This window comes from Microcebus murinus, chromosome X, assembly GCF_040939455.1.
Source record: "Microcebus murinus isolate Inina chromosome X, M.murinus_Inina_mat1.0, whole genome shotgun sequence".
Classification (NCBI taxonomy): domain Eukaryota; kingdom Metazoa; phylum Chordata; class Mammalia; order Primates; family Cheirogaleidae; genus Microcebus; species Microcebus murinus.
Window position 1 is genome coordinate 90,933,830 of NC_134136.1, and position 27,583 is coordinate 90,961,412.

Below are 27,583 nucleotides of genomic sequence, written 5' to 3' on the forward strand. Positions count from 1 at the left end.
ATATTGGAAGAGAAGAAGGAAACCTTGTGTCAGTAGAATCTATCACTACAAAGTTTTCGTTCTTGAATGGAAATTTCCAGAGCCTATGTTGTAAAGCATTTTATGATGGGTCCTTTATGAGGAACACCAGTTTCACTGAAGTGGCTATGTGGCAACAGTGCCATCTGCTGGGGAACTGGTTGGGCATTTCTAGAAAAATATTCTGGAGTCTTTTTTCATATTGCAAATTCAATTTAAATCACAGAAAAAACATACTGGAAATATATTTAGAGATCATCTAAGCCAGATGTCATCTTACAGGTAAGGATTTGACTTAAGTAGCTACAATGTTTTCTTTCTACTGATGCAATGGAGCCCCAAACATCTCTCAGAGAGCTAACTGAAACTTACAGCCATCGTACTAAATTACATTACAGGTTTCCTGTAAATCTGAAGCTGAGAGGCAGTTAAAATCCATTCATCGAGGCTCTAAAGAGCAATGTCCAATAAAAATCTCTTCAAGGATGGAGCAATGGAACCTTCTGCAGTGATCTATATCTGCACTGTCCAACCCAGTAGCCACTACTGTTTACAGCTGCTTGTGGTTATTTAACTCCTGAAATGTGGCCAGTGGTGCTGAGGAAATGTGGCTAATGACACCGAGGAACTGGATTTTTAATCTTATCTAATATTAATTAATTTACATTTCTTAAATAGCCACATGTGGCCAGGGCATGGTTTCTCTGGGCACTATAGTATTTACACTTTGGACTGGATAATTCTTTTTGTCAGGGGCTGTCCTGTGAATTGTAGAATGTTGTACACAAGCGCTGGCCTCCACCCACTGGATGCCAGTCCGTTATGACAATCAAAATGTGTCCAGGTATTTCTGAACATCCCTGGGTGGCAAAACTGCCACTGGTTGAGAACCACTGAACTAGTAGCTACTGTACTGGGTAGGGTTGGTATGAGGGCTAAATTAGATGATGCATAAAGTGTTCCTTGTTTAGTGCTTGGCGTGGGGTAGATGTTCATAACAATAGCTGTTATTTTAGACATTCTCTTCCCAGCAGGGAGCAAAAAAGTCTTCATGCCTTCTAATTAATAATACAAAAGTACCCAGTGAGCTTCTCTTAAAAATAAAAATCGAAATGAAAAAAAACTAGCCAACCTGTATAAACGCAACTTTATTTGAAAATTCCAATGGCTACAACACTCAGTAATGTTTTCCTGTTTTTTGGGAATCCATCCCCCTTGGTGAATTTAATGATGAAGGAGAAACCGCTTCAGCTCTTCCGGGAGAATGAGGCCAGTTATCTTATGATGCTGCCGGGTTCCAAAGCACTTCCGAATTCGAAGGCGGCATAACTGCATCAAAGAAGGGGGCCCTGGAGAAAGATCGCAAGACAAAGCACACATTGGTGTCATTGATCTAAGACTTCTTCTCCTTTCCTTTCTTTTTTTTTTTTTTTTAAGCATACAAGATATAACATTGTTATAAGGAAATAATATGGTACTGTTTAAGACCATTTTCTTTTTTTTTTTTTTGTAGAAGGCATTTTTAGGTCATTTTCCCTCTTTTCTGATATCTAATTGAAATGAGCTTGTTAGGTTTTAATTTAGAACAGGGCGAAAGAAATTTAAAGCTTAGCCCCACTAAGGGAGGCTTAAGAAAGCTAACTCGGGAATTACACAGCTACACAAAAATTCTAATAATGAAAGTAACATTCATGTTGAATGGTGTTCTTGTCTTTCACACCTTAAAAAATAAAGGCATAGTTCCAGATGCAAACACTTTTATTTTGTAATTACAGCAATTTTAAGGTCTTCAAATATAATGAGCTCTCAGTGAATCATCAATGTATTTTATATTAAGTCATGTTTGGTGGGGTTTTTTTGTTTGTTTTGTTTTTGAGACAGTCTCACTCTGTTGCCTGGGCTAGAGTGCTGTGGCATCAGCCTAGCTCACAGCAACCTCAAATTCCCGGGCTCAAGCAATCCTTCTGCCTCAGCCTCCCAAGTAGCTAGGACTACAGGCACATGCCACCATGCCCGGTTAATATTTTCTATGTATTTTTAGTTGGCCAATTAATTTCTTTCTATTTTCAGTAGAGACGGGGTCTCACTCTTGCTCAGGCTGGTCTCAAACTCCTGACCTTGAGCAATCCTCCCACCTCGGCCTCCCAGAGTCATGTTTGCTTTTATACTCTGTATTCAGAGCTATCCCAATACTTCAACTCAGAGGTGAAGAGCCATCTAGCACAAATCTTGCATGGGGAACAACCAGGAGTTTACATTTCTGGACGGTGGTTCTCAACTGGGGACAGGTCAGGTGAGGGAGAAGTAGGAGGAGGTATTTTGCTTCCCAAGGCACATTTGGCAATGTCTGGAGACATTTTTGGCTGTCACAACTTGGGGGGAGGGTGCCACAGTGCACAGGTCACTCCCCAACTGGCCCAAAATGTCAATACGGCCAAGGTTGAGAAACACTATCATAGGGTAAAAGAATGGGGAATGACTTTCCAACCACTCTCCCTGTACCAAATTGTAATGGGAATTCTTTTTTTGGTTATTAAAAAAAAAAAAAAGCAAGGCCGGGCACGGTGGCTCACACCTGTAATCCTAGCATTCTGGGAGGCCAAGGCAGGAGGATCGCTTGAGGTCAGGAGTTCAAAGCCAGCCTGAGCAAGAGCAAGACCCCGTCTCTACTAAAAATAGAAAGAAATTAATTGGCCAACTAAAAATATATATAGAAAAAATTAGCCGGGCATGGTGGCGCATGCCTGTAGTCCCAGCTACTCGGGAGGCTGAGGCAGGAGGATCGCTTGAGCCCAGGAGTTTGAGGTTGCTGTGAGCTACATTGACGCCATGGCATTCTAGCCCAGGCAACAGAATGAGACTTTGTCTCAAAAAAAAAAAAAAAAAAAAAAAAAGCAAAGCAAAACCATATACCCTCAAAAATTCCATAAAGCAGAGGCCCTCTATCCAGGCTGCATTTTAGGGTCACCTGCGGTGGGGGGACATTAAACTACATAATGCTGGGCCCCCCCCCCAAAGAGGTTGCTTCGATTATTGTTGGGTAAAGCCCTAGCTTCTGGGTTTTTTAAAGGCATGTGACCCAAGTCATTTGATTGTGCAGCCAAGGGATTGAGAATACAACAGAAAGGATACTGGGGCCTCTACTCCTATGGCATCGCCACAAGCTACAGGATAACCCGCTTTATGTAACTCTCAGGTGACAGAGAACATGGAGAGGTGGAAATAGACACAAATACAATAAAATTAATACATGCAATATTTTCAATCAGGCCCTAACAGAAGGGCCTTGCAGGAGTAAGGCATCTCCCAGATTATGTCCATTGTACTCAAAGCATAGATTAATGAACTGCAAAAAGTACACTGGGGGGAAACTGAACTTAATCTAACCTCACTAAGGAATGTTGAAGGATGTGACTAATCATCTGTGCTAGATACACTGTCAGGGGCAACCGTAGGTGGTACTGATAAAGCATTATGAAGAATAAAATCTCAGAGCAAGCCCGATAGAGAATTATGAAAAGCAGGATATTAGAGTAAGCGCAGTGTAACTACTGATGCCAACGGAATAGCTGCTGTTTACTGCAAATAGGACAATGTACAACAACTGTAGCTCGAATTCCAGAAAAAAACAGAGCTGGAACTCCACTACAGCTTTGTAGCCGCTCGCTGGCACCTGCAAACATTCACGGGGTTTGCTTTGCTCAACAATAAAATCAGCTAAGTGCATATTAATGAATTGGCATATTCCTTTGGGCCTTGATTTCTTCTCCCTGCCCCCAGCAACACTCATGATGCTGTCATATGGCCAAAGCTCAGTCGTGGGGGGAGGGGAGTGACACCAGGGCTGCAGCCGTGCCAGGCTGAGTCATTTTGAGTTTTCACTATGTGCCACGAGGAAATGCTGTGTTAGATGTTTATCAAGGGGGATGGGGCGGTAATGGTTTTGAAATCCTTTCTCCGTCCCTACAAAGAAGGGAAAATCCCCCACTTTCGTAGTAACACCTATGTAAAGCCCAGCTCAGAACATGTTTGGGTTTCACCTAACATTTTCCTGTCGCCGCACCATTAAGAGAGGACAGTAATTGAATGAATTCCCTCCCCCAGGTACAGAGAAACAAGTGGATGGAAGCAAATGAATTGCTGTTAGGTGAAACCACCCACGTTCTGAAGCAGATAGATACACCCTACATTATGACTTTAGGAGGATCTGAGGCACTTTTGCCTTTGTGGGTCCCTTTCCCAATTAAAAAAAAAAAACAATTAAAAGTTGCATTTTACAACTGTGTTGGTATAAACATGAATATAATCCAAGTTGAGTTTTCGTTTTTCCTTCTAAATGTAAAAGAAATTAAGACATTTCTGTGGGTCCCGAGGCACTGTTCCATCTATGCCCGATGAGGAACCCAGCCCTGAATATATACATAGACTTTTTTGAAAACAACGGATCATTAAAATGCAGGTAAAATTGCCCAGTGATTATCCCACTGATTAACATAAAGAGGTCTCTATTGGACTGTTTCTTGTGCCTGGGATTAATCTTCCTTAGTCTGCCCAGTTAGCGCTCAAGAGTGCACGCCATGCCGGGCATGTCCCAGGCAGGGGCTTGGCTGCAAGTACCCTGGGGTAGTGGGAGGAGGAAGAAGATGGATTGTTCAGCCCACTTGCCAGTTCTGCCCAGAGTCAGCCCTACTTCTCAGCATATGGGGAAAAAAATAACCAGATCGCGTGACATCAGAAACCTTCTGGCAGGAAGGCCTGCTTCCAAGTCCCATAACCCCTAAAACCTGGTAACAGTCCACACTCTGGTCAGAAAGTAGGGACTGAGCTGGCTGCCTAATTGCCTCTAGGGCAATTAACGATTGCAATCAGGCGTGCCCCCAACCTGAGGGGTCTTTGCTCTTCAGCCCCGCCCACCCTGGACCCCAAAGCCCAAGAAAGTAGCTCTATTCCCATACACACCATTCCAGCATGATGTTTAGTTGTTTGGGTAAGGAGTGTCAATTCTTACTTACGCAGGAGAGTGTAGATTTTTCGCTGGCTAGCTTATAATAGTATTATAAATGTCTCTGGATTGGTGTGATTCATCAAAGAAATATCCTAGCTGTATTTTAAGCCCAGAAACCAAATGTCCAGTAGTTTGGCCCATCTGCGGAGCAGTAAGATATCCTGGGGCCGCATATAACCCCAAGGAGTCCTCTGCTGAATCATTCTAAGTCATGTTTTAGATCATTTTAATATTAAAAGTTTGAAACAATATGTTAACTTTTTAAAAACTGGCTTACTCCATATGTGAGTATTACATCTTCCCAACCAGCCTGTCCTCAACATGCCAAACAGCAGGATGGTTATTTACTATAATAGATAATTAGGACTGTACCTCACCGAATATTAAATTATCTCAACTTCCCCAGATTTGGTGATGGCAGAGAATGATCTTTTATAGGACTGGAAGTGAGAACTCGGTAAGTACCTGCCTCCTACTAGATAGAGCCAGAAAGGAATCTCTATGGACTAGGGCTTAGGTTAGAGCAAAGGAGAAGCACCTTCTCTCTCCAAGAAGAGCTGGGCCAGGGGGCTCTCCGGAGGCACCAGGTCCATAGGACATTTGCCTTCGCCATTCTTGGCCTGGGTGTCTGCTCCGAAGTCCATGAGCAGGCTGGCCAGCTCCTCGCTGCACGTCCTCGCCACTACATGAAGAGGAGAATCCAGACCTCTGCCTTGGTTCACGCTTGCTCCTAAGTAGTCACAAGAACAAAAGAGAGTCAGCCAAGACACAGAGACCAACCATCCCCCTTCTCAAGGGACGAGGGACGGAGCCTCAAAATTCCCTAACAAAGGGGCTCCGTGGCAAGTACAGCAATTCTGAGAAAACAGGAGGTGGTGCGATTCCATTTCATGATATGGGGAAAACCCCAGTTGACCACGTGACTGAATGTACGGCATGAGCTCTATAGAGTATGAAGTTAAAATCTTGCCTTTGAGCACTATACATAAGCCTGATGCATACAAAAAAATTCCTGGTGACATGAAGGCTACACATTCATTATTAATGGAGCCTAAATATTAGTCAGGATAGCCCAAGAGTGAGACTAGATGGGGCTATCCTGTCTACACCAAGCAGCCAAGTTCACAAAGTGAGCAGCCACTATGGGACTGAAAACCTGGGACTTGAGAGTGTGTGATTTGGCCTGTGAAAAACAACCAGCTCACAGGGGCATCTCCTAGATTCGGATGTCAATCCCAAGATCACAGGGAAGGTTGGAAAGTTCTCCTCTTCAGTAGTAAGATGGATTTCTAGGACCATCCCCATCTAATTCCACCCCTTACACTCTTAACAAATCCCCACCCCAGCCCAGATCCTGGCTCTTACTGTGATATGTGGGGACATGTGGCTTTGCCTGAGCAGTCCCTCTAGAAAAATGAAAATCTATGTCCACTCAACACATGTTAACTAAGTTGGTCTTGTTTAGTTCTTGACTTCGTAAGGATGTCAAACATGGCCCTTTCCTGGTTAGGAGACTAAAATCTATCTAGGGTGCTGGTGGGTGAGAGTGGCGGGGCAGGGGGAGGGAGAGAGAGAGAGATTGATTGAGGGAGCAGAGAATGAATCTCTTAATTCATAGCAATGGCTGCCAAATGAGTAGAAGGCAATAAGGATTATGACAATATTCAGTAGTGGGAGAGATTACTGGAGTCTTAAAGAATAAATAGGATGCAGATAATTAAAGAGGCGATGAAATGGTCTTCCACATATTGAGATGGGGTCTGAACAAGAACAGGGAGGTGAAAAGGAATAATGGTATATTGGCCTTTTCAAGGAAAGTATAATATTTAAAATGGACTAAAAATGGGTCAAGTTCAATTTCTAAATTAAAGAGAACTGGTGAAGAAGGTCCCAAATAGGAAGATTCAACCCTGATCCAGCCAGCAGCTTTGCAAGTTATGTAGGGCCTAATAACATGATTGGCCACAGGGAGGGAGGCAGAGGGAAGGGAGGCGAAACTAGTCATCACTGAGGACAACCCTGGGAGGAGGTATCATCATCATCATCATCATCATCATCATTACCCTCATTACAAGTGAGAGAACTAAAGCTCAAACAGTGTGCAATGATTCCTCATGGGAACAGCATGATTATGAGCTCTGATCTCGCCCAACACCATTGCCTGCACTTGTTCCTCTGCTATAACAGAAAGATCTTTAAAATACATTTAATTTCCGTTTCATTTTATTTCTTTGCTTTTATTTGCTTTCTGTTTTACCTGACTCCAGAAGCTTTCTGGCACAAGCTATCTGCTGGTTTTCACAAGCCACATAGAGCGGAGTGCCCAGGTGGCCGATATTATGGTCAATGTTGCTCCCATGAACCATAAGGGCCTCGACACACTCCACATGGCCTGCAGGCAGAAGCAGGAGAAAAATAGTTACAGCACAAGTTCCCTTAGCTAGGAAAACAGCACCATCCCCATTTTGTGTGTGTGTTTAAATTTGCCAGAAACTCATGCAGGGGACCAAAAGCTATTTCCTTTATCAGGAATGATTTTAAACGATGCCATCAGCTAATGGGTTGACTACAAGATATGATCTGCAACAATGGGTGAAACCCCACTTGAGATCACTAGCCACAGTAAGAAACCAGCAACCATTCACCTTTTTCAACTGTTTGTGGCTTTGTAGTTAGTCTGAATACAGAAACTTTGGTGAGAGTTGGGGAGAGGTATGGAGGAACAGGGACTGAAGGTGGCCTGGAAGAAGAAAGAGCCAAGTGTGTGCCACAGGACAGGAAAGGAAATGTACAGCCTCACCAAAGGCAGGACTGGGAGAAACAGGCCACAGTGGGCACAGGGAAGGCTCAGAAGAAACTGCCAAATCCAACATGAGCAGTCTGGCAAACTAGCAGAAAGTTGAATCCCTCTTCCTTGGTCCAGAATGTTACCCTTCAACATTGCTTCTTTATGTTTCTCTTGATAAACCATTTTAGTTCTATGCATCCAGTGAATTTGATGAGTTAGTATGGTATGTTCTCAATAAATAAATATCAATGCTTTGGGAAGTAATTATAATATGGGTTGGTCCAGTCAAATGGAAAAATCAATCTGCAAAAACCACTGAGGAAATATTGATAGAAAGCCCTCGGGCAAGGTATGGTCATTATGATGATGGTGATAAACATCAATGAAAAACAAAACTTGCAATTTTATTTTTTTGTCTCAGAGTTAAGAATATCAGGAAAACTGTGGCTTTACAAGAAAAATTATCCCAAACTGTATAAAGCATCTTTATAGTTCCCAAAATTGAAAGTTTGTTTCACTTGACAAACCTAAGTGGCACTGAGATAATATTCTTTAAAGCCTCTAAATAGAATAATATAATTTGTTTTATAAAATAACTTCATTTGTATAAGATCACGGATATAACAATATAGTCCACAAATGCTGATGGATAGTTTGCTATGTGCCAGGCCCCTGTTCCAGGAAATGTAGTGATGAACAACAATATTCCAAATATTCTAGAAGGGAGGCTCTCAAACTTGCTGTGCATCTGAACCAGCTGGAAGGCTTGTTAAATAAAACATAGACAGCTGGGCCCCACCCTCAGGGTTACTGATTCAATGGGGGTGGGAGCAGGGCCCAAGAATCTGCATTTGCAGGCGAGTGTCCTGTTGATGCTTCTAGTCCTCGGACCCCAGTTTGAGAACTACTGCTCTAAAATACGACTCCTCTTTCCTCTTTCTTTCAACAATAAGATATCCCTTGAAGGAGTGGGTGGAAAACTGAAAATACACAACATATTTACCTCTCTTAGCAGCTTCGTGGATGGGAGATGCCAGATTAGTCACAGGGTGGGGGCTGGCTCCATGCTGCAGAAGCACATTGACACAGTCCCGGTTGCCGCTGACACAAGCATTAAACAAAGGAGTGTGCCAGTATGCTGTCACGCCATTCACCTGGGGGAAAAAGCTCCAAGATGAAGACAGGCAGTGGGGGTGGGGGTGGGTGTTTGGGGTTCAACTGTAGGGTCGACCACTTTCAAGATGTTATTTGACTTCTCTGAGCCTTAAATTACACAGCTACAAAATGGAGAGAAAAATACCAAATTCCACAAGGTTGGTGTGAAAACTGAATGAGGTGAATACAAGGCATCAAGGACATACTGAATGTTCCATCTCCTCCATGCCCTCCCCAGGAACTTGAACTTTGAAACTAGTTAGGATAATTTCAACAGCTTACAAACTAATCTCCTTATTTTAAACTTACTTCCTAGACTCATCCCATACCAACTCAGCTTCCTCAACAGCCACAAGAGCAATCTTCTAAAATTATCAAAGTATAATTTTTTAAAATTAAAAACATGACTTTCATACAAATATAGAGTTAACACATGCCGAAGATTTCATTCAATTCATTCATTAATGAGGGAATCATAAGATGGTAAGGCTGGCTCAAAGGAGAGTTTAAATATTCAATGGACTGCTGAAATATCTTTGCTAATAGACACAAAATTGGTTAATGTCCTATAGGGCCGTAAAACTATAATATTTGGTGCTAACTTTTCTAAGGTTGGAAGTCATAAATTTACAAGTTAACGTCTAACTCACAGTGCTTGGGCTATAATTGAGTAATAAGTAGCAAAGCCAATGCAGGCTCATTCTTCTATATCACTAAATAATTCTTTGGTGAATCTGTTAAGCAATGACATTGTGCAGACAATGAATTCATTCTCACACTCTACTTCCAAGCAAGGCCAGGACTAACGTGAGGAACAAAGATACCCAGGGTGCAAATTTTAAAGAGATGCTTACTCTCAGGGTCACACAAATGCTGCAGGACCCTGAGAGTGAGCACCTCTTTAAAGTTTGCACCCTAGGTGCCTCTCTTGCTTCAACTTGGCCCTGGCCCTGTTTCCAAGTTTTAAATAAATTTCTTTAACCCAAATATAAATCTGATGATGCACTGACTTCTGGTTCTTTACCAATCTTAGGACAAAGTCCATTTTCTTGGCATAGACAGTAAGGCTGCTTGTATTCTGAACCCCCTCACTCATTCTACTCTCCTTCCATAAGGAATGACTTGAAGTCACAACAATTTGCTCACTTTCACTTCTAGGAATTTGCATTTCTTGTTCTCAGGGAGCAGGAAACTCATAATTTTCTCCAACTCACCATTCAGCTGCCTAACACCAGTAGGTCTTTTAGGTTGCTGGTTAGGACACCATTTCCTGTAAGCAGCTTCGTTTGTCTCCCTCACTCCCCATCAGAAACAGATGTGTTAGGAACACTTCTATGTACTTTCAACAGCCCCTTTAGCATGAATACTTCATACACTGTGGTAGTTTGCAAAAATGGCCACAGATTCTTTCTATCCCAGTATGCTTATGGGGATATGCAGTGTGGCTCTGCAATTCCTCCCATCACAAGATGGGGACTATTTTTCCAATCCTTCAATCTGGTGTGCCCGTGTGACTTCCTTTGGCCAATGGGACAGTAACAAAGGTGATGCATACAAGCAGAGAGCTTTCCTTCTTGTGCTGCTCTTGCAATCCCTACACTACCACGTGAACAAGTCCTGGCTGCCTGCTAAAGGCTGAGGGACCACATAGAAATATTCTGTCTCCCCAGACATCCTAGCCATTTTAGCCAAAAGTTGTGTGTTTTCTACAATATTTCACTACCTTCCAACCATAGCAATAAAGGCAGAAGTCTAAGAGCTATTCATTAGTAGCGTCTGATAAAGAAAATGATGTAGACTGTAAACATGACTTCCTGGCTGTAACTTCAGTATTTCATCTATCACTAAAGCAAATAAGTTTGATGGGCATAATACGCTTTAACGAAACAACCCTCTTCATATTTCAAATCAGGCTAATCAAAAGTGCTGGAAATTATTCAGAAGGAACACACAAACAGTCACTTGTCATGTTTGCTTTCTAAGATGTTATTTGAGCTTCACTTACCTTAGCTCCATGCGACAATAAGACGTTTGCACAAGAGAGATGACCTCTAAGACAGGCTTCATGGAGTGGGGAAACACCATCTGCTGTGACAAGGTTCACAGGCCACCCCTGAAGAAGGGGAAATGGTCAGAGAAAGGGGTGCAAAGGCCCAGGGCCTTGGGATTGGTTTGCAGCCACAATTCTAGCACTATGACAATTCTTCTAAAAGTTAACCTGGCTCAAAGTCAGACAGGTCACTAAGGTGTTGACAGTTATATAAAAAAGAAAAAGAACTCTTACAACATTACTGGTGGGCAAAATGGTACAACCATTCAGGCAAACAGTTTGGCAGTATCTATTAGAGTTGACAATACACATGCCTATGCCCCAGCATTGTGACTCTTAGGTATATGCACTCAAGATAGATACACCTAGATAAATATAGAATATTCACAGCACCATTGGTCCTGACAGCCAAAGACTGCATAAAACACAAATACCCATCAACAGTTGACTAAATTAATAAACTTTCATGTCATCATTCAGTGGAACATTACACTAAACAACTACAAGGATGATGCTTGCAAAATAATGTTAAGCAGAAGAAGCAAGACCCATAATAATGCATGCTGAATGACTACTACATCAATATAAAGTTCAAACTTAGGCAAAACTAACCTGTATGGTTTTAGAATACATATATAAAAAGTAAAACTAATGAAAAACAAGGAAGTCAGGATCATGGTTACTTCCATGAAAGAGAGACAGAGTTGTGCTCTGGCACAGTGGGATGGGGTGGGAGGTGGTACTTTGGAGGAGCCAGTGATGTGCCATCTTTCCAATTCTTGACCTGAAGGGCAGTCACATGGCAACGTTATCATGGTCACTATTTGTTAAACTATACATGTGTGTTTAAGTTCTTTTGTTAAATGTTTGTTTATGATTTTTTTTCTCAATTAAATTTTTTTTAAAAGTTAAGCTGGTCCAAATTAGTAAGTTTAACAAACAATTGTTAAATCTTACCAAATCAATCAGTGGATCTTGCTTGTGGGACAATTAAATGGAAATTTTGAAACTGCAAGGGAACAGAAGGATAACTACATATACCTTTTAGGAAGCCTAAATGTACTTTATTACTTTAGGAAATGAAAATGTACCTATCAACTAATAAAACTGTTCTTTAGCTATAAGTATTTAATAATATACACGATTTGACAATGTGTGCAGTAAAAATAGCAATTCTACCCAAATTGTTTTCTCAAAAGAAAATAAAACTCTTTTTCTGACATTTAATTTTAATTTTTTTCCTTGGCCTTCCTAGCTCTGTCTCAGTTTTGACAAGGGGATCAGCAAACTACAGCCCATGAGCTAAATCCAGCCCACAACTTATTTTTGTATAGCACAGTAGTTAAGAATGGTTTTTCCATTTAAAATGGCTGGAAAGAAATCAAAAGAATATTTTCTGACACATGACAATTATACGAAATTCAAATTTCAGTGTTCGTAAACAAAGTTTTATCAGAACACAGCCATACCCATTCATTTACATATGGCTTTTATGCTACAATGGCAGAGTTGAGAGTTGCAACAGAGACTGTGTGGTTTGCAAAACCTAAAATATTTATTATCTGGTCCTTTACAGAAAAAAAATTTGCCAACTCTGTTCTTGATCAAAAGGAAAGCTTATATCATTTCTTCCTATACTATTCATACCTAAAACTTAAACGTGCAATTGAGACAATACTGTATTTTCTCACATTGTCATCACACTTTTAAAAAGTAGCTTTGTGAATGCAACAAGAGGGGTATGACTGTCACATGAGGCAAATATCATGTGAGGGTATCAGACACAAGTGGTTGGAACACAGGCCCAGGCACAGAAGTTGGGCAAAAGACAACCACAGGAAGAATGACCCATAAGAAAAGGTTCCAAATTGGGGTGTATAGCAAAGCAAGTGAGCAGTGACCATGGGGCCATAGCACCTCCAGAATGATATAGGTCCCCCAACCATTGTGTACAATTCAAAAGAAGATGCCTTCCAACTCCACCCAGCCCAGCGTGCCCACTTTGACATAGGTCTTTGCCTAGTGCTTATTGGTAGTGGCAAACATGCAACTAAGAATGATGAGAGAAAGTATAAAGTGAGCTTCAACTTGCCTGGATTCCATGTCTCTGACCTGTGAACTCCCCATAATTCCTATCTCGGACACTCAAACCTTGTGTAATCCCCTCCCCTTGAGTGAGGGCTGGACCCAGAGATTTGCTTCTAATGAAGAGAACATGCAAATGTGACAGGAAGTTACTTCCATGATTAGGTTACAAAATACTTTCATCTTGTTCTCTCTCTCTCTTGCCCTCTCACTTGTTAGCTTACTTACCCTGATGAGATCCATGACAAGAGGCTGAAGGTGGCCTTCACCTAACAGCCAGCCAGGAACTGAAGCCTTCAGTCAATAATCCAGGAGAAACTGAATCTTGCCAACAGCCACCTAAATGAGCTTACATGCGGGTCCGCTCTTAGTCAAGCCTAAAGATGACTGCAGCTCTAGCTCATACCTTGATTGCACACTACTCACCGGAGTCCCTGATCCAGCAAAATTGTGTCTAGATTCCTGACCCACAGGCACTGTTTGCTGACTTGTGACACAGCAAGAGATGACTAATACAAGGCCAAAGTATTGGGTGACCCTCTATAGACAGACAAAGAAAGTCCTAAGATAAAGGGGCAATTACATTCCCACTCTAGAAACTTTGAGTCTGGAGAAGCAAGACAGTATCTGAAAGGCTGGTCTTGGGGTCCATCAATCTCTGGGAAAATATGGTCTCCAGGAGAAGGATCATGAGCCCAATCCAAGCAGAACACCAAAAGGATCCCAGGAGAGGCTCCACAACAACCCCCCCCCAACCCTGCTCCTGGAACACATTATCCTTTATTGGGAAACTGGGTACAATAAAAGTTCTTTTTCAGGAGACATGTCAGTGAAGAGCATGGTTAGTTTAATTAATGACTCAGTAATATGTTGGACTTTTTCTCCCCAGAAGAGTCTTCTAGAACCATTCCAACAAATTGCCTCACTCACCATCACTCTGGACACACATTCTTCTACTTTTGTGAGCATTTGCGAGTCAGCCCTCTAATCATCCTGTCCTTTTGACTTTTACCCTCTGATTGGCAAGCTCACGTGTTTCGAGATATGCAGTCATTCTGGGCATACACCTGAGTATACAGGAGCTTCAATCCAGAGCCTTTTTTTCAGTGGGCCTGGGAAGAGGTTCTGGGAGATTCACCATAATCAGCTTGTAAACAAGCCTCCAATGCCCTTCACAGTGTGTTGCCATCCCAGCTCTGCTGCTGGAAGGGAGGGGACTGTAGTCTCCCACCCTTCACAGCTTCAAATCACATCTGTCCCCAGTGAACACTCAATAAAAGTTTACTGACCCCTGGCTCATGAAGAGTTTGAGTTACTCCTGCACAAATACCACCCATGGACTTTACAATGTAGTATCTGCTATTTTATTAAATACTTTATTATTGGCATTATTATTTTATTGGAGGCATTCCTTCAAAGATTTGTCCTCAAATCTTTTTCCCCCCTCAATGCTCTATATTTGTCCAATATCTTCCACTCACACTGCAAGAATATACAAGGAATTCACAGCAAATGTTAATTGCGTTTTTCTCTGTGCAACAGATTGTGAGCTGAAAGAAAACTGCCCTTTGAAGGAATTATTTATTAGGTATTCTGTTATTATAAACATACTCCTCCAGCCATGACTGTCATTTTTAAACCAGCATTTAGGTATTTATACATAAATTTATGTAAATGAAATGCAACAAAAAATATTCACAACACAAAACAAAAAGTTGTTAATATTCTAATTACCAAGAGTTTCCTTCTGAAAATTTGGGAACTTATAGTTTATCATTAAGCTACAGTTCTACCTTAAATGAACTGTGGTGATTCATCTAAATTGTTGACAAGTCTGAGCTCATATAATATCATAAGGTAATTTTTAACTCATTACTTCACGTAGCGTCCAGTCTGCAGTGGATTCTCAGTAAAAAATAAAAAAAATTGTTTGAATGGATTATCTTGAATTTTTCTATTATCAATTGTTACCTAATTTCAGTTGACAAAATGTACTTTCTTGATCCTTGACTTTGGACATGGTCATGTGACTTGCTTTGGCCAATGGGATGTTAGTAGAGGTGCCATAAGCCAAGATTGGGTGTATTCCTGCATGGCTGGGCTCACCCTGCTGGAGCCTTTTGGCAATGGAAGAAAATTTCTCAGGTAGCCAGTGGTCCAAGGAGGAAAGAGATGTGCAACAGAGCTTCATCCAACCCACACCTTGGAGCAAGCCCAGCTAAGCCCAGCATAGATCAACTGATCCAAACATTCATTAGCAAGAGACAATGTTTGTTGTATCATGCCACTGAGTTTTGGGGTGGTCTGTTACTGAGTTTGGGGGTGGACTGATACAGATAGGTATTAGAATGAAGACATTCTAATTTTACGAAGACAGAAATTGAGGGGCTGAGAAGATAACTGATGCAAATAATGTGATAGAGCTTCAATAAAGACATGGTGCTAGCTGATGTTCGGTGAACATGTAACAAATACTGAATGTTAATGAATAGTTGTCCAATTTAACCAATGATATATAAAGCTGCAATGATTATTTTTCATCCTATCAAAATAGGATACATTTTTTATTTTATCTGAGAAGCAGCCTAACTTCTTTTAGCTAAAGTTATCTGTTATAATCTATTTATAATAGGCTGCTGCTAACAAAAACAGCTTAAGATAGTGGTTTAGGGTAGTATGAAATTTTTCTTTAGAAAATATTTTATTATAGGAGGGGTTCTTAATTGGAATCTTTTTAAAAGCACATTTATTTTCACTAACGTCTATATGAAATTTAGCGTGTCCTTCAGTTATGAATGTAGACAACAAGCCACACTAGTAATAGTAGTGTATAGGACTATCACCTATAGAAATCACAGGCTTTTTATTGTATTACAATTGTTGCAGATATCTAAAATATCTCAAAATATATGCTCATCCTACTTAGAAATTATTGTAGTTATTAGAATCACTACTACATCTTTTTTTTTTTTTGAGACAGAGTCTCACTTTGTTGCCCAGGCTAGAGTGAGTGCTGTGGCATCAGCCTAGCTCACAGCAACCTCAAACTCCTGGGCTCAAGCAATCCTCCTGCCTCAGCTCAGCCTCCCGAGTAGCTGGGACTACAGGCATGCGCCACCATGCCCGGCTAACTTCTTGTATATATATTTTTAGTTGGTCAATTAATTTCTTTGTATTTTTAGTAGAGACAGAGTCTCTACCAGCTCAGGCTGGTTTCGAACACCCGACCTCGAGCAATGCGCCTGCCTCAGCCTCCCAGAGTGCTAGGATTATAGACGTGAGCCACCACGCCCGGCCTTACATCTTCTTATTCAATGAATTAATTAAGCAATCCATATATTATTGTGTCACACATTTGTTATCATATGTTGATAGGTTGCTTTTGTATTGCATTTTATGCATTTAAAACATTACTCTGAGGCTGGGCGCGGTGGCTCACACCTGTAATCCTAGCACTCTGAAAGGCCGAGGCAGGCAGATCACTCAAGGTTGGGAGTTCGAAACCAGCATGAGCAAGAGGGAGACCCCATCTCTACTAAAAATAGAAAGACATTAAATGACCAACTAAAAACATACATACAGAAAAAAAAGTGAGCCGGGCATGGTGGTGCATGCCTGTAGTCCCAGCTACTACTCGGGAGGCTGAGACAGAAAGATCACTTGAGCCCAGGAGTTTGAGGTTGCTGTGAGCTAGGTTGATGCAACAGAGTGAGACTCTAACTAAAAAAAAAAAAAAAAACATTACTCTGAGAAGAGGTTCACAGAATGCCAAAGGGATCCATGGTACAGAAAGGGATGAGACCTTCTAACTTAAAAGATCTCTTGTCTTTCAAGAGAATAGAAATTTCTGAACAAAAACTTTATTAGGACTTTGGTGATTTAGAATGCTTTCTTAAAAGTGTCTTTGCTTAGGTTCCAAATAATTTCAAACCAACAAAACTCAAATCAATGCGTACTTGAAATCACACCTGAGGAACACTAAACTAAACTGAACTAAAATGGAACTAAAATGAAACTGTTCAGAGCCATTGTCGACCAGGGATTTAACAGAACTGAAAATGTCTTTGAAATTATGAGACTCCATATTGAAAAAGACATTTTCACGCATTTATTTTACATCAGGGCTTTTCAACCTCAGCATTGCTGATATTTTGGCTGGATAATTTGAGACGTGGACTGTCCTGTGCACTGGAGGATGTTTAGTAGCGTCCTTGGTCTCTACCCACTAGATGCCATTGTCACCCTCCTGCCTTCCACAATATGATAACCAAAAATGGCCCCAGTCATTGTCAAATATCCCATGAAGGGCAAAACTGCCCCAGTTGAGAACCACTGTTTTACATAATTTTCGAGAACAGTCTATTGAATGAAGTGAAGGCAACCTGAATGCACTACTTGCCAGTTATTCATTCAACAGATATTTAATGTAGTAAGTACTATGTGCCTATGTACTAGACTCTGGTATTATTATACCAGCCTCCCAAGAAAGAAATGGTTAGGTAGGATGTGATTCAATTCGGTTTGCTGAAGAGGAGATTTATATCTCATTATCAGTCTATGATTTTTTTTCTCAGTGTGGTGTCAACAATAGGAGGTACCATTATTTTCAAAAAGCTACCTGGCTGATGAGGTTCCTCAGAGAAAGCAGGCGTCCGTGGAGTGCTGCCTCATGCATGGGAGACCAATCAGACACAACATCTGTACGGAAAGGAAGGAATGGGTTACATCCTGTAAATGCACTTAGACCCCAAGGCTTATCGCAGCCCGTCAGTGAGAGCCTAACAGGTCCTGGATGGAGACATTGGAGTCATTCAACCAAAATTCCCATCAGGGCTTCAGCATCTCTCCCCTCTACTGATGTTTCTTGTGCACAGTTTATTTGAAGTGCCTGGATAGCTCATGAAAGAACTATGGCCAGTACTCAAACTGAGGACAAAAGAGGTAGAATTGGGATGACAGATAGATTACTGTACTTCTATTTACACACTGGTTTCAAAAGCAAATGGCCCCATTTAGTTAAGTGAGAGCTTCACTAATTACCAGCATTAGTGTGTTAAGCCGTGGTTGCCAGTCTTATTTCCTGCATACAATATAAACTTTGGCATCTCAGCAAACAGTGCCATATATTAACAGTGGTAATCACATAATTACATACTCCATTAGGTTTGGCATCATATCTAAACAGAACCATATCTATTTATAGATTACCTCCTGTTCTGATATTAAGTGCAAATCAGAGTTCAGTCTGAGCTTGAAATGGGGACATTATTTACCTTCGAAGCCATCATGCCTGTGTGGTTAGGAAAAAACCCTGAATTCAGACCCATTTGATCTCTTCTGAACTGTGGGCCCCTGGAAAGGCCCTGAGCCTGTTTCCTTCTCGGCAAGGTGAGGATAGCAATATATAGGTTGAGTATCCCTGATCCAAATAGCCAAAATCTGAAACTTTCTAAGCACCAACATGACACTACAAGTGGCAAATTCCACACCTGGCCTCATGGACAGGTGATAGTCAAAACACAGTGAAAACTTTGTTTCAGGCCAGGCGCGGTGGCTCAGACCTGTAATCCTAGCGCTATGGGGGAGCTGAGGCAGGAGGATCCCTCAAGGCCAGGAGTTCGAGTCCAGCCTGAGCAAGAGCGAGACCCTGTCTCTACTAAAAATACAAAGAAATTATCTGGACAACTAAAATATATATAGAGAAAAAATTAGCCAGGCACGGTGGTGCATGCCTGTAGTCCCAGCTACTTGGGAGGCTGAGGCAGGAGGATCGCTTAAGCCCAGGAGTTTGAGGTTGCTGTGAGCTAGGCTGACGCCACAGCACTCTAGCTCAGGCAACAGAGTGAGACTCTGTCTCATTAAAAAAAAAAATTGTTTCATGCACAAAACTATTTAAAAATAGTGTATAAAATTGCCTTCAGGCTATATGTGTAAGGGGTATATGAAACAAATAAATTTTGTAGATTTGGATTCTATCTCTACAATAACTCATTAGGTAGTATATGCAAATGTTCCAAAATCTGAAACAAAAGCATTTCAGACAAGGGGATTCTCAACCTGTACTTAACCATGACTCCATACATATTAGCTACTGTCATTATCCTGCCCTAACACTAAACAGAGGGTCTTTATTACACCCCATAATCAATGCTATTCAAAATAGCAAATTGATTCCACCATCATATACAAGGAATACAAATTCTTAGGAAAGAAGCATGTAAACTCAATCCCAACACATTAATTGCTTTCTCTCTCTTTATAATTGATGTAACTAAATGAGTCATAGACCTGATTTTTTTCTCATCTCAAGCTGCATCTGATTTCTAGAACAAACAGACGCAGGAAGTCAGAGGAGGCTTGTCTGAGCTCGCTTCAGCTCCAGCTCTGCCTGCTTCTGTAAACACACTACATACAAACAAGGCAGCATGGTCTGATACCAGTTATGTCTTGCATGGGAGCTAATAGCTCCTAAAAGCTGAGAAGAGCTGGAGAACCAGGATTACCTTGTAAACTGACTGAAAGGCCACGAAGAGGCAAGAGCGCTTTGTACTTAACATGTGTTGGCTGACGCCTGCCTGCCACCTGGAGCCATCAATGCCCTGGAAAGTCTGTCCCAGTGAGCAAATTGCCATCCTTCCAGATGGATTCACTGAGCATTGAAAACATGAAAGAAAAGCTGAATGAGCCCGCCTACAAACTGCCCATGCAATGCTTTCCTTCTGGGGTCACTGAGGTGATTAAGACAAGGCACCTTAAGTGAAATGGCTTTTGCTACCTCTAAAACCTTATGCTCAATAGATACTCATTGTCCTCACAGCATTCCCTGAGATTCCTAATTCTCTCAGAAATAACTATGCTGCTTCCAGGGCTTGGAGTCTAAAATCTGGACTGCAGATATGGAAAGATTGACCTCCCACTTAGAATTTAAAGGACAACTAATTCCACCCTGTTCATGCTGAGAATACCAAATACCATTCACACAAAATCTCCAGTGAGAACCAAGAGCCAAAACTCTAGAAAGGTTTTGAAAACCTGTTTTGCACAGATTTGCAAATGTGCCCTAATGGATCGCCATATGTGTGACGATTAATCCATTTTTCCTTCTAAGTGCTCAGCTGCTAAGAATAGCCGCCACATTCCTCAAGCTTTCTTGAAGCTACTTACGATTATTAGAGTTGACAGCCTAAACAGTCCAGGCAGGTAAATTGGGCTCTAAATTTCAACTTTGCTCAGATTTCATAAAAATGATGCAATTGTATTAACAAGTGTAGACAAAAATGGGGTTTACTCTCCACTCATTCATCATGGAACCTTTACTCTTGTTTGGGGCAAATAAAAAATTACATACTTCTCCAAGAGAGCAACAAAGGCTACCTAAGTTTTTGCACCTCTGCAGAATGTAGCAGGGACAGCCTGTGCCTTTGACAAGTACAGAGTGTTCTGGTACACGCAGTGAGGGTCTAACAATAGGCATATCTGTATCTAGCTAGCTAGCAAACAGCTACATTGAGATGTAATTGACATACCATATAACTCACCCATTTAAAGTGAACGACTCACTGGTTTTCGGTATATTCACAGAGTTGTGCAACCACTATCACAATCAGTTTTAGAACATTTTCATCACCCCAAAAAGAAATCCCATGCCTATTAGCATTCACTCTACATTTCTACGTCCCTCAGCCCCTGGAAACCACAGATCTACTTTCTGTCTATATAGATTTGCCTATTCTGGACGTTTCATATAAATGGAAGTATACAATATATGGTGGTTTGTGAATGGCTTTTTTTAATTTAGCATAAGGTTTCAAAGCTCATCCATGTTGTAGCAGGCATCAGTGCTTTATCTCTTTTTTGGACAAATAATATTCATTGTGTAGATCGACATTTTATTTATTCATTCATCAACTGATAGAAATTTGGGTTGATTCCACTTCTTGGCTATTACTAATGATGCTGCTATAAACATTCATGTGCACGTTCCTGAGTAGATGTATATTTTCATTTCTCTTGTATATACACCTTAAAAGTGGAATTGCTGTATAATATAACACAATGATATAACAGCCTTTTGAGACTATTTTCCAAAGTGGCTGCACCACTTTACAGTCTCATCAAGTAATGTATGAGGCTTCCCCTTCTAACCTGAAGTCACTTCAGTCTGGGGTTTGTTAAGCCTGTCACAGTATGCATCCTGCCCAGAAGAAAAACGTGGGTCCTTGTAACCAAAATCCATCTCAAATTTGTACAAGGACCTTAGCCTCTGCAGGTCTCAGAACGATTGAGTGATTATGCAAAAACTCACAACAGTGATAATAGGTTAGCATTTTTCTAACATTTAGAAAGCATGGATTGTATATATATTTAATATATACAGCCGTGTAACCATTCTTGTTTTATTAACAATGGCTGGATACTTTCTGGACAGCCATCATATACATACACACACACACACACACACACACACACACACACACACACACACACACGCATATACACACAGTTTAGCAAACACCATTAATTTGCAATGGGGATCAGTTCACACATACTCTGTTAGTTCTGGAAAACACTGAAGACATGCACCTTGTGGGACCCAAATAGAGGTCAGCTTGGGAGGACCTGGGAAACGCTTCTCTATGGTTTTCCAGAGCCCACGCCCCAAGGAGGCAATGAGCTATATACAACATGTGCCCAATTAAACCCCAAAGCACCTGTCTTCCTGAGAACTGAAAGCTGGAGAGAACAGAAAACAAACAGGGAAGGGGACATGTTTTCCTATCAGAACAGAGACGATGGTCACAGAAGAAGACCATCAGATAGATGAAGGGTAGAGTCAAGGTCACAATACCCTTTTCCACTGGCTCCACCAGTCTTTGAAACTCAAGGGTCATTATCTGTATATAAAACATTATCCAACCCCCATAATATGCTGAAATTAGAAAAAAAAACATTATCCAAGTCCTTAGCATATATTAAGGATTCTTTCCCAACACTTGTTCAGCCATGGTCTATTAGTTTTGCTGCCCAAAAAATAGATGCCAAATGAGGTCACATCCAGTAATGTGGCCCACAGTTAAAATGGGGCAGAGAGCTCTTGTAAGAAAATCACTCTACAAGTCCTCCAATTAGTGCCATTAAACTTAGCTTTTTAAGAAATTGTGCCTTTCTCATACCTGAAGCACATTAGAGAGGCTGCCAGTTCATTTTTATTGCAACTTCTGGAACCATTTTTTAAATTTCCATTATTTCAGAAGAGATTTAAAATGCACTAATTGGTACATTCTGAAAAGAGCTATTAACAAAGTTCTGGGAGCCTTAGTGAATGGTAGGCAGTAGCCTTAAGTCTATGTATCCTGGGAAACATTTTGCAAAGTCAAGGGGAGGAAAGAGAAGCTGGGTTGCTCTGAGGGGACAGGAACATTTGCCTCCAGTCTTTTGGACATAAGGGTGGATTCAGTGGCATGCAGCAACACTGGAGAGGGTCTGGGTGCTGTGTTTGTAATTATAGTGGATCTTGATGTCATTCCAGGACAAACAAAAAGAGGAGAAACAGAGGCTCCCAGTCAGAAACAGGCAAACAGAAAGGCCCACTGAGGCAGCTCTTGGGCAAGTAAGGCCTGTCCACTGCAATTCTTTCTCCAGTTCCATCATCCATCCAGCCTCCCCCTCCTCTCTCTCTCTCAATATGGAACTGCCTTCTCCAAAGGGACCTCACACTATCACCCATTCTGCCTGAACAGGCAAGATCCCCCCCCAGAAAACTCACCCCTGCTGAGACACCCCAATAGCTAAAAATCCACCGTAAGAGATAAAATCGGCCGGACGCAGTGGCTCACGCCTGTAATCCTAGGACTCTGAGAGGCCGAGGTGAGTGGATTGCTCAAGGTCAGGAGTTCGAAACCAGCCTGAGCAAAAGCAAGACCCCCGTCTCTACTAAAAATACAAAGAAATTAATTGACCAACTAAAAATATATAGAAAAAATTAGCCGGGCATGGTGGCACATGCCTGTAGTCCCAGCTACTCGGGAGGCTGAGGCAGGAGGATCGCTTGAGCCCAGGAGTTTGAGGTTGCTGTGAGCTAGGCTGATGCCACGGCACTCACTCTAGCCCAGGCAACAGAGTGAGACTGTCTCAAAAAAAAAAAAAAAAAAAAAAAGAGAGAGAGAATAAAATCATTTCCTTTCAATACCTATTCTTACCTGTCTTCTGTTTAAACGTGAATACTCTCTACCTCTGTCATTGCACGGCATTCACCCTGTGTGTCTCCTCTCCTTTTCTTATAAAGACACTAGTCATGTTGGATTAAAATCCCTCCTACTCCAGGGATGACCTCATCTTATCTAATTACATTCACAATGATCCTATTTCCAAATAAGGTCACATTCTGAGGTACAGGGGGTTAGGACTTCAATACATCTTTTGAGAGGATACAGTTCAATTCACAACAAGTGAGAACAAGTTTGGAGAGATGGAGTGGTTGATGAAGCTTTGAAAGCTAGGTGGAGGAAGTTAGCCTTCTTGGGGCAGGGAATTGGGAGCCATTGATGGTTCTTGAGCAGAGACCTGGCAATAATGAAGGCTGTAAGTAAATTACTGTGGCAGCTACGGTCAGGATAGATTATGGTGGGATCATGGGAGATTGTTGCACTAATGCACTGGCTCTCAAACTCTCATGTGTCTCAGCATCACCTGGAGGGCTTGTTAAAATGCAGGTGATACAGCATTTCAGGGGCAAAGAAACATTTTCTTCCCTGCTCCTGGGACAGGAGAGTCAACGATTAAACACATCTCTATAAAAAGTTGCCCAGCTTCTTATACTGTCCTTCCTCCTCCAGAGGAGGCAGAGAAAAGCCTGTGGGTGGAGGTGGGAGCAGCAAAGTTCCCCAAGATTATCCATACCTGGGCAATTTATTCCCTCCGACCTGGCCTTGTGCCAGGGGACATGCTTCACCTGAGCTGAGTTTCTTAGTATGGCCATTTGGAAACAGCACTCTGAGTGTTCCACATTCCACACTTCGTGAAGGTCAAGACTTCAGAAGTGTAAACAAATGCAACCAGCTGTAACTGAGGTTTTGCCCAAGGGGCAGGACTGGTGCAAAGCAGAGAAAGAATAACTTGACTCTACTTGGGTAAGGGAGAGGAGAAAGCTCGGAGGGCTTCATGGCGGCAGTGGCCCAGCTGGGTGTGGAAGGTGAGTAGGAGTTTGCCAGTGAGATTCAGAGAAGAAGGAGGTAAGAGAGCAGAGGTATCCAGGCATCTACCCTTATGACTTTCACTTCTTTGAAAATTTCCCTTCCTTTAGTCCCTGTGCGATGACAGCACCGCAGTCTCTACCTGCTTCTCTGTCCAACTCATTGATCCTACTTCCCGGACTAGAGGCTTGTCCCAGGGCTCCACCCTGGGCTCTCGGCTCTCAGCCATCACACAGTTTCTCCTTTCCCAGGGTTTCAGCCACAGCCCCTCCGCAAAACGTCCTGAGGTCTCTGACTCCCAACCTGTAATTGTTTCCAAGCCTCAGCCCGTGTCACGCTGTGCACTGGGCATCATCACTGTCACTTTTATGTCCCAAACACTCCACATCCTCCCTTCCTCACCCTGCTCCCGAACCAACTCGCCTTCCCAACTTCCTGCTTATCTAGCTCTCTTATCTGACATTAATTTAGGCTTGAAGACTTTACGATTTTGCCTGCCTTCTGTCCTTCAGGCCCAATATTCAATCAAGCAGCACAGCTTGCTTGATTTCTGTCCTTTGAAATTATCACCCTTTCTCTGTCCTTTCCAAAGTTCAATCCAAATGTAAGCTTTATGTTTGGATTGGTGCAGTGGTTCTCAAAGTGTGGTCCCCGACTAGCACCAGCTAGCATCACCCGGGAGCTTGTTATGAATTCTGATTCCTAGGCCCCACCGCAGCCCTACAACTTCATCAGAAGCTGCATCGCTTGCATTTTAACAAGCCCTCCAGGTGATGCTGAGGCACATGAGAGTTTGAGAGCCAGTGCATTAGTGCAACAATCTCCCATGATCCCACCATAATCTATCCTGACCGCAGCTGCCACAGTATTTTACTTACAGCCTTCATTATTGCCAGGTCTCTGCTCAAGAACCATCAATGGCTCCCAATTCCCTGCCCCAAGAAGGCTAAATTCCCCCACCTAGCTTTCGAAGCTTGATCAACCGCTCCATCTCTCCAAACTTTTTCTCACCAGACTCCCTAAGACACTCTGCATTTCGGCTGTAACAACATGTTCACTTTCTAAGCACCATACCTTTGAGTATAACACCTGCCCACCTCCATCCACGCATCCTGCCCTAACCAGGATTGCATTAGGACCCTTAGAACCCCTCAACAGTGAAAAGTGGACAGTGCTTCTCTCCCACGTGGAAACAAAAATAAACATAATATTGAGCTGTAAAATAATTGTGCAAAAGTCAGCCAAATTACCAATTCTTTCCCATAATGGTTGGTCTGCTGCTTTAAAAACACAGTTATCAAATTCTTTGTAAAAAGGGACTTTTGGTGCCGCTCTGCTTTCCTAGTGCTCCAAATTCATGCTCAATACCGATTAATCTAGTTCTGCCTTTGGGGATCCAAATCCTACTCACCATTGAGTACTCTGCTCATCTTATGAGAAAAATTAGATAAATAAATGAATGAATGAGCAAGTTTTGTCTGTTCAGTCAGAGGAAAGGAGTTTTATATGTTATTTCTTCTATTCCCCCCCCCTTTCAGCCCCAGTACAGTAGAATAGTAAGTTCTAGCTGACTTTAGGGTCCCTGTTTACTACCCCCAGATGAATAGATGTTGTTGGCACCCAACCAGGGCACTGAATATAATAATCTCTCCACAAATGCCTAAAGAAACCCATTTATCAGAATCCTTTCAGCAAGCAGGCACCTGATGAATGCTTGCAAGAGGGTGCCAGTGCCCATATGCGTGGGACTCTATATGGTAGCAAAGACGCCACTTGCTAGGCGAGAACCATACCTGTGAAACACTTCTCCAAAGTTGACAAAACAAAGTCTCTTTATAAAATGAATCCATCAGTGCTTAATATTTGAACATCATTTATAAACCAAGCCCCACCTAAAAGCCAGATACCCAAGACCTTTCAAACAAAGTAATGCTTGAGCATTACAAATTTTTTCCTGTCTGTAAGAAACTTCCAAACTTCCAATTAATAAATAATGCATTTGACCCACAAAGCTCCTTGGAGCTGAAATTTTCACTGGACAGTAAGCTGTGCCAGTTGAATTCGTGCCGTCTATAGGATTTTGCAGATGGAGGGGTAAACATTTTTAAACAACTGTGTAAAGGACATAGACCAGCAAGCCGTGGACATCTGTCCAGTAACTGTCCCATAGACACACCTCAGATGGAGCCACTGAAATTGCCCAGTCCTCCTCTCTCTTCCCTCCTGAGCATGTTAGCCAACCTCCCCAGCGCCCTGCTTCCACGGCCCCTATGACTCACCGCCCATCATTGGGTTTGTAACAAGCCTGGTGTCCGGAGAGCCGCCTGACCCCGGCGGTTTGCTGCCCATCCTGCGCCCTCGTTTGCCATCCATGGTGCTCTCCTGGGCCAGCAAGCTGCACGCTCCACTTCAGTTGCTTAGGAAAGTCCAAACTCCATGCTCCCCCTGCGCCTGAAAAATTCCAGGTTTGTGGCTGGCTGAGCTGCACACGTCCTGGGCAGACAGTCTGCAGCAAAAACCCGCACAGGCAGGGGGCAGGGTAATCTGAGTACTACCTGTGGTCAGAGAGGCACGTGTGTCTGTCCGTCTCTCTCTCTCTCCCTCCTCTCTCTCTCTCTACCTAGCTAGCTGGAGGCCTGCCAAAGGCCACACCAGCCCCCAGGCCCCAAGCCTGCAAAGTTGCTGATGTCACGTCCTTTCCCAAACTGAGACCAATCAGTGAGGAAGCTTTGTAGTTTTATCAGGAAGGAAACTCACAGTTTGTAACTTTTGGAGAGCAAGGGAGTAGGGTGGGGGTGAGGGAAACAGCTTGATCTCTCGGTGCAACGTGCTTCTGCTTGCTGAGACCTCGGTTGTTACATGGTGGCTTGTTTTGCAGACCAGCTCCAGCACCCAGAGCTGAGAGAGCCGGTTGGTTTTGCAGAAGCCTTGCTGAATTGCCTGCACAGTAACATGTCCAGCACGCCCTGGACATCTGCACATGTGCTTTCAATTTTGCTGGGAGTTTCTTGTGGGAAAATGTGTCTATATGTTACAAAAATGCACATTTGGAAAGAACTCCTTTATTCCTTGCAGCTGCAAGAATTTCATTAAATGTCCTACTTCACCCTTCCTCCACATATTTTATTTTTACTTCTAAATAAATCGTGCATGGTTGCAATTGGAAAAATGGATTGGTAGGTGGCATGGGGTGTAGAAGAGACCCACTGTCTTTCAATTGTTAGTTATGAAAAGTGTTATTTCGCCTATAGACAAGCTATTTGGGTGTTCTGTGTCTGTGTCTTTTCAGA

The 27,583-nt window shown here is 42.2% G+C and overlaps 1 protein-coding gene across 2 annotated transcripts; it reads right to left on the reverse strand.

Annotated features, from left to right (window-relative positions):
- Positions 1–1,150: 1,150 nt before the first annotated feature.
- ASB9 (ankyrin repeat and SOCS box containing 9) lies at positions 1,151–26,889 on the reverse strand. 2 transcript variants are annotated; one of them, XM_012784779.3, is made up of 8 exons: positions 26,849–26,889; positions 26,573–26,744; positions 17,720–17,799; positions 10,972–11,079; positions 8,815–8,965; positions 7,281–7,415; positions 5,562–5,753; positions 1,151–1,367 (listed from the first exon to the last, which is right to left on the reverse strand). In XM_012784779.3, the coding sequence occupies exons 2-8, from the start codon at positions 26,664–26,666 to the stop codon at positions 1,243–1,245; spliced, it is 885 nt and encodes a 294-aa protein (XP_012640233.2). In that variant the 5' UTR covers positions 26,667–26,744; positions 26,849–26,889; the 3' UTR covers positions 1,151–1,242. The 2 variants fall into 2 exon arrangements, with proteins under 2 accessions (XP_012640233.2, XP_012640234.2); XM_012784780.2 differs by having other exon boundaries at positions 26,573–26,862.
- Between the last annotated feature and the right edge of the window lie 694 nt (positions 26,890–27,583).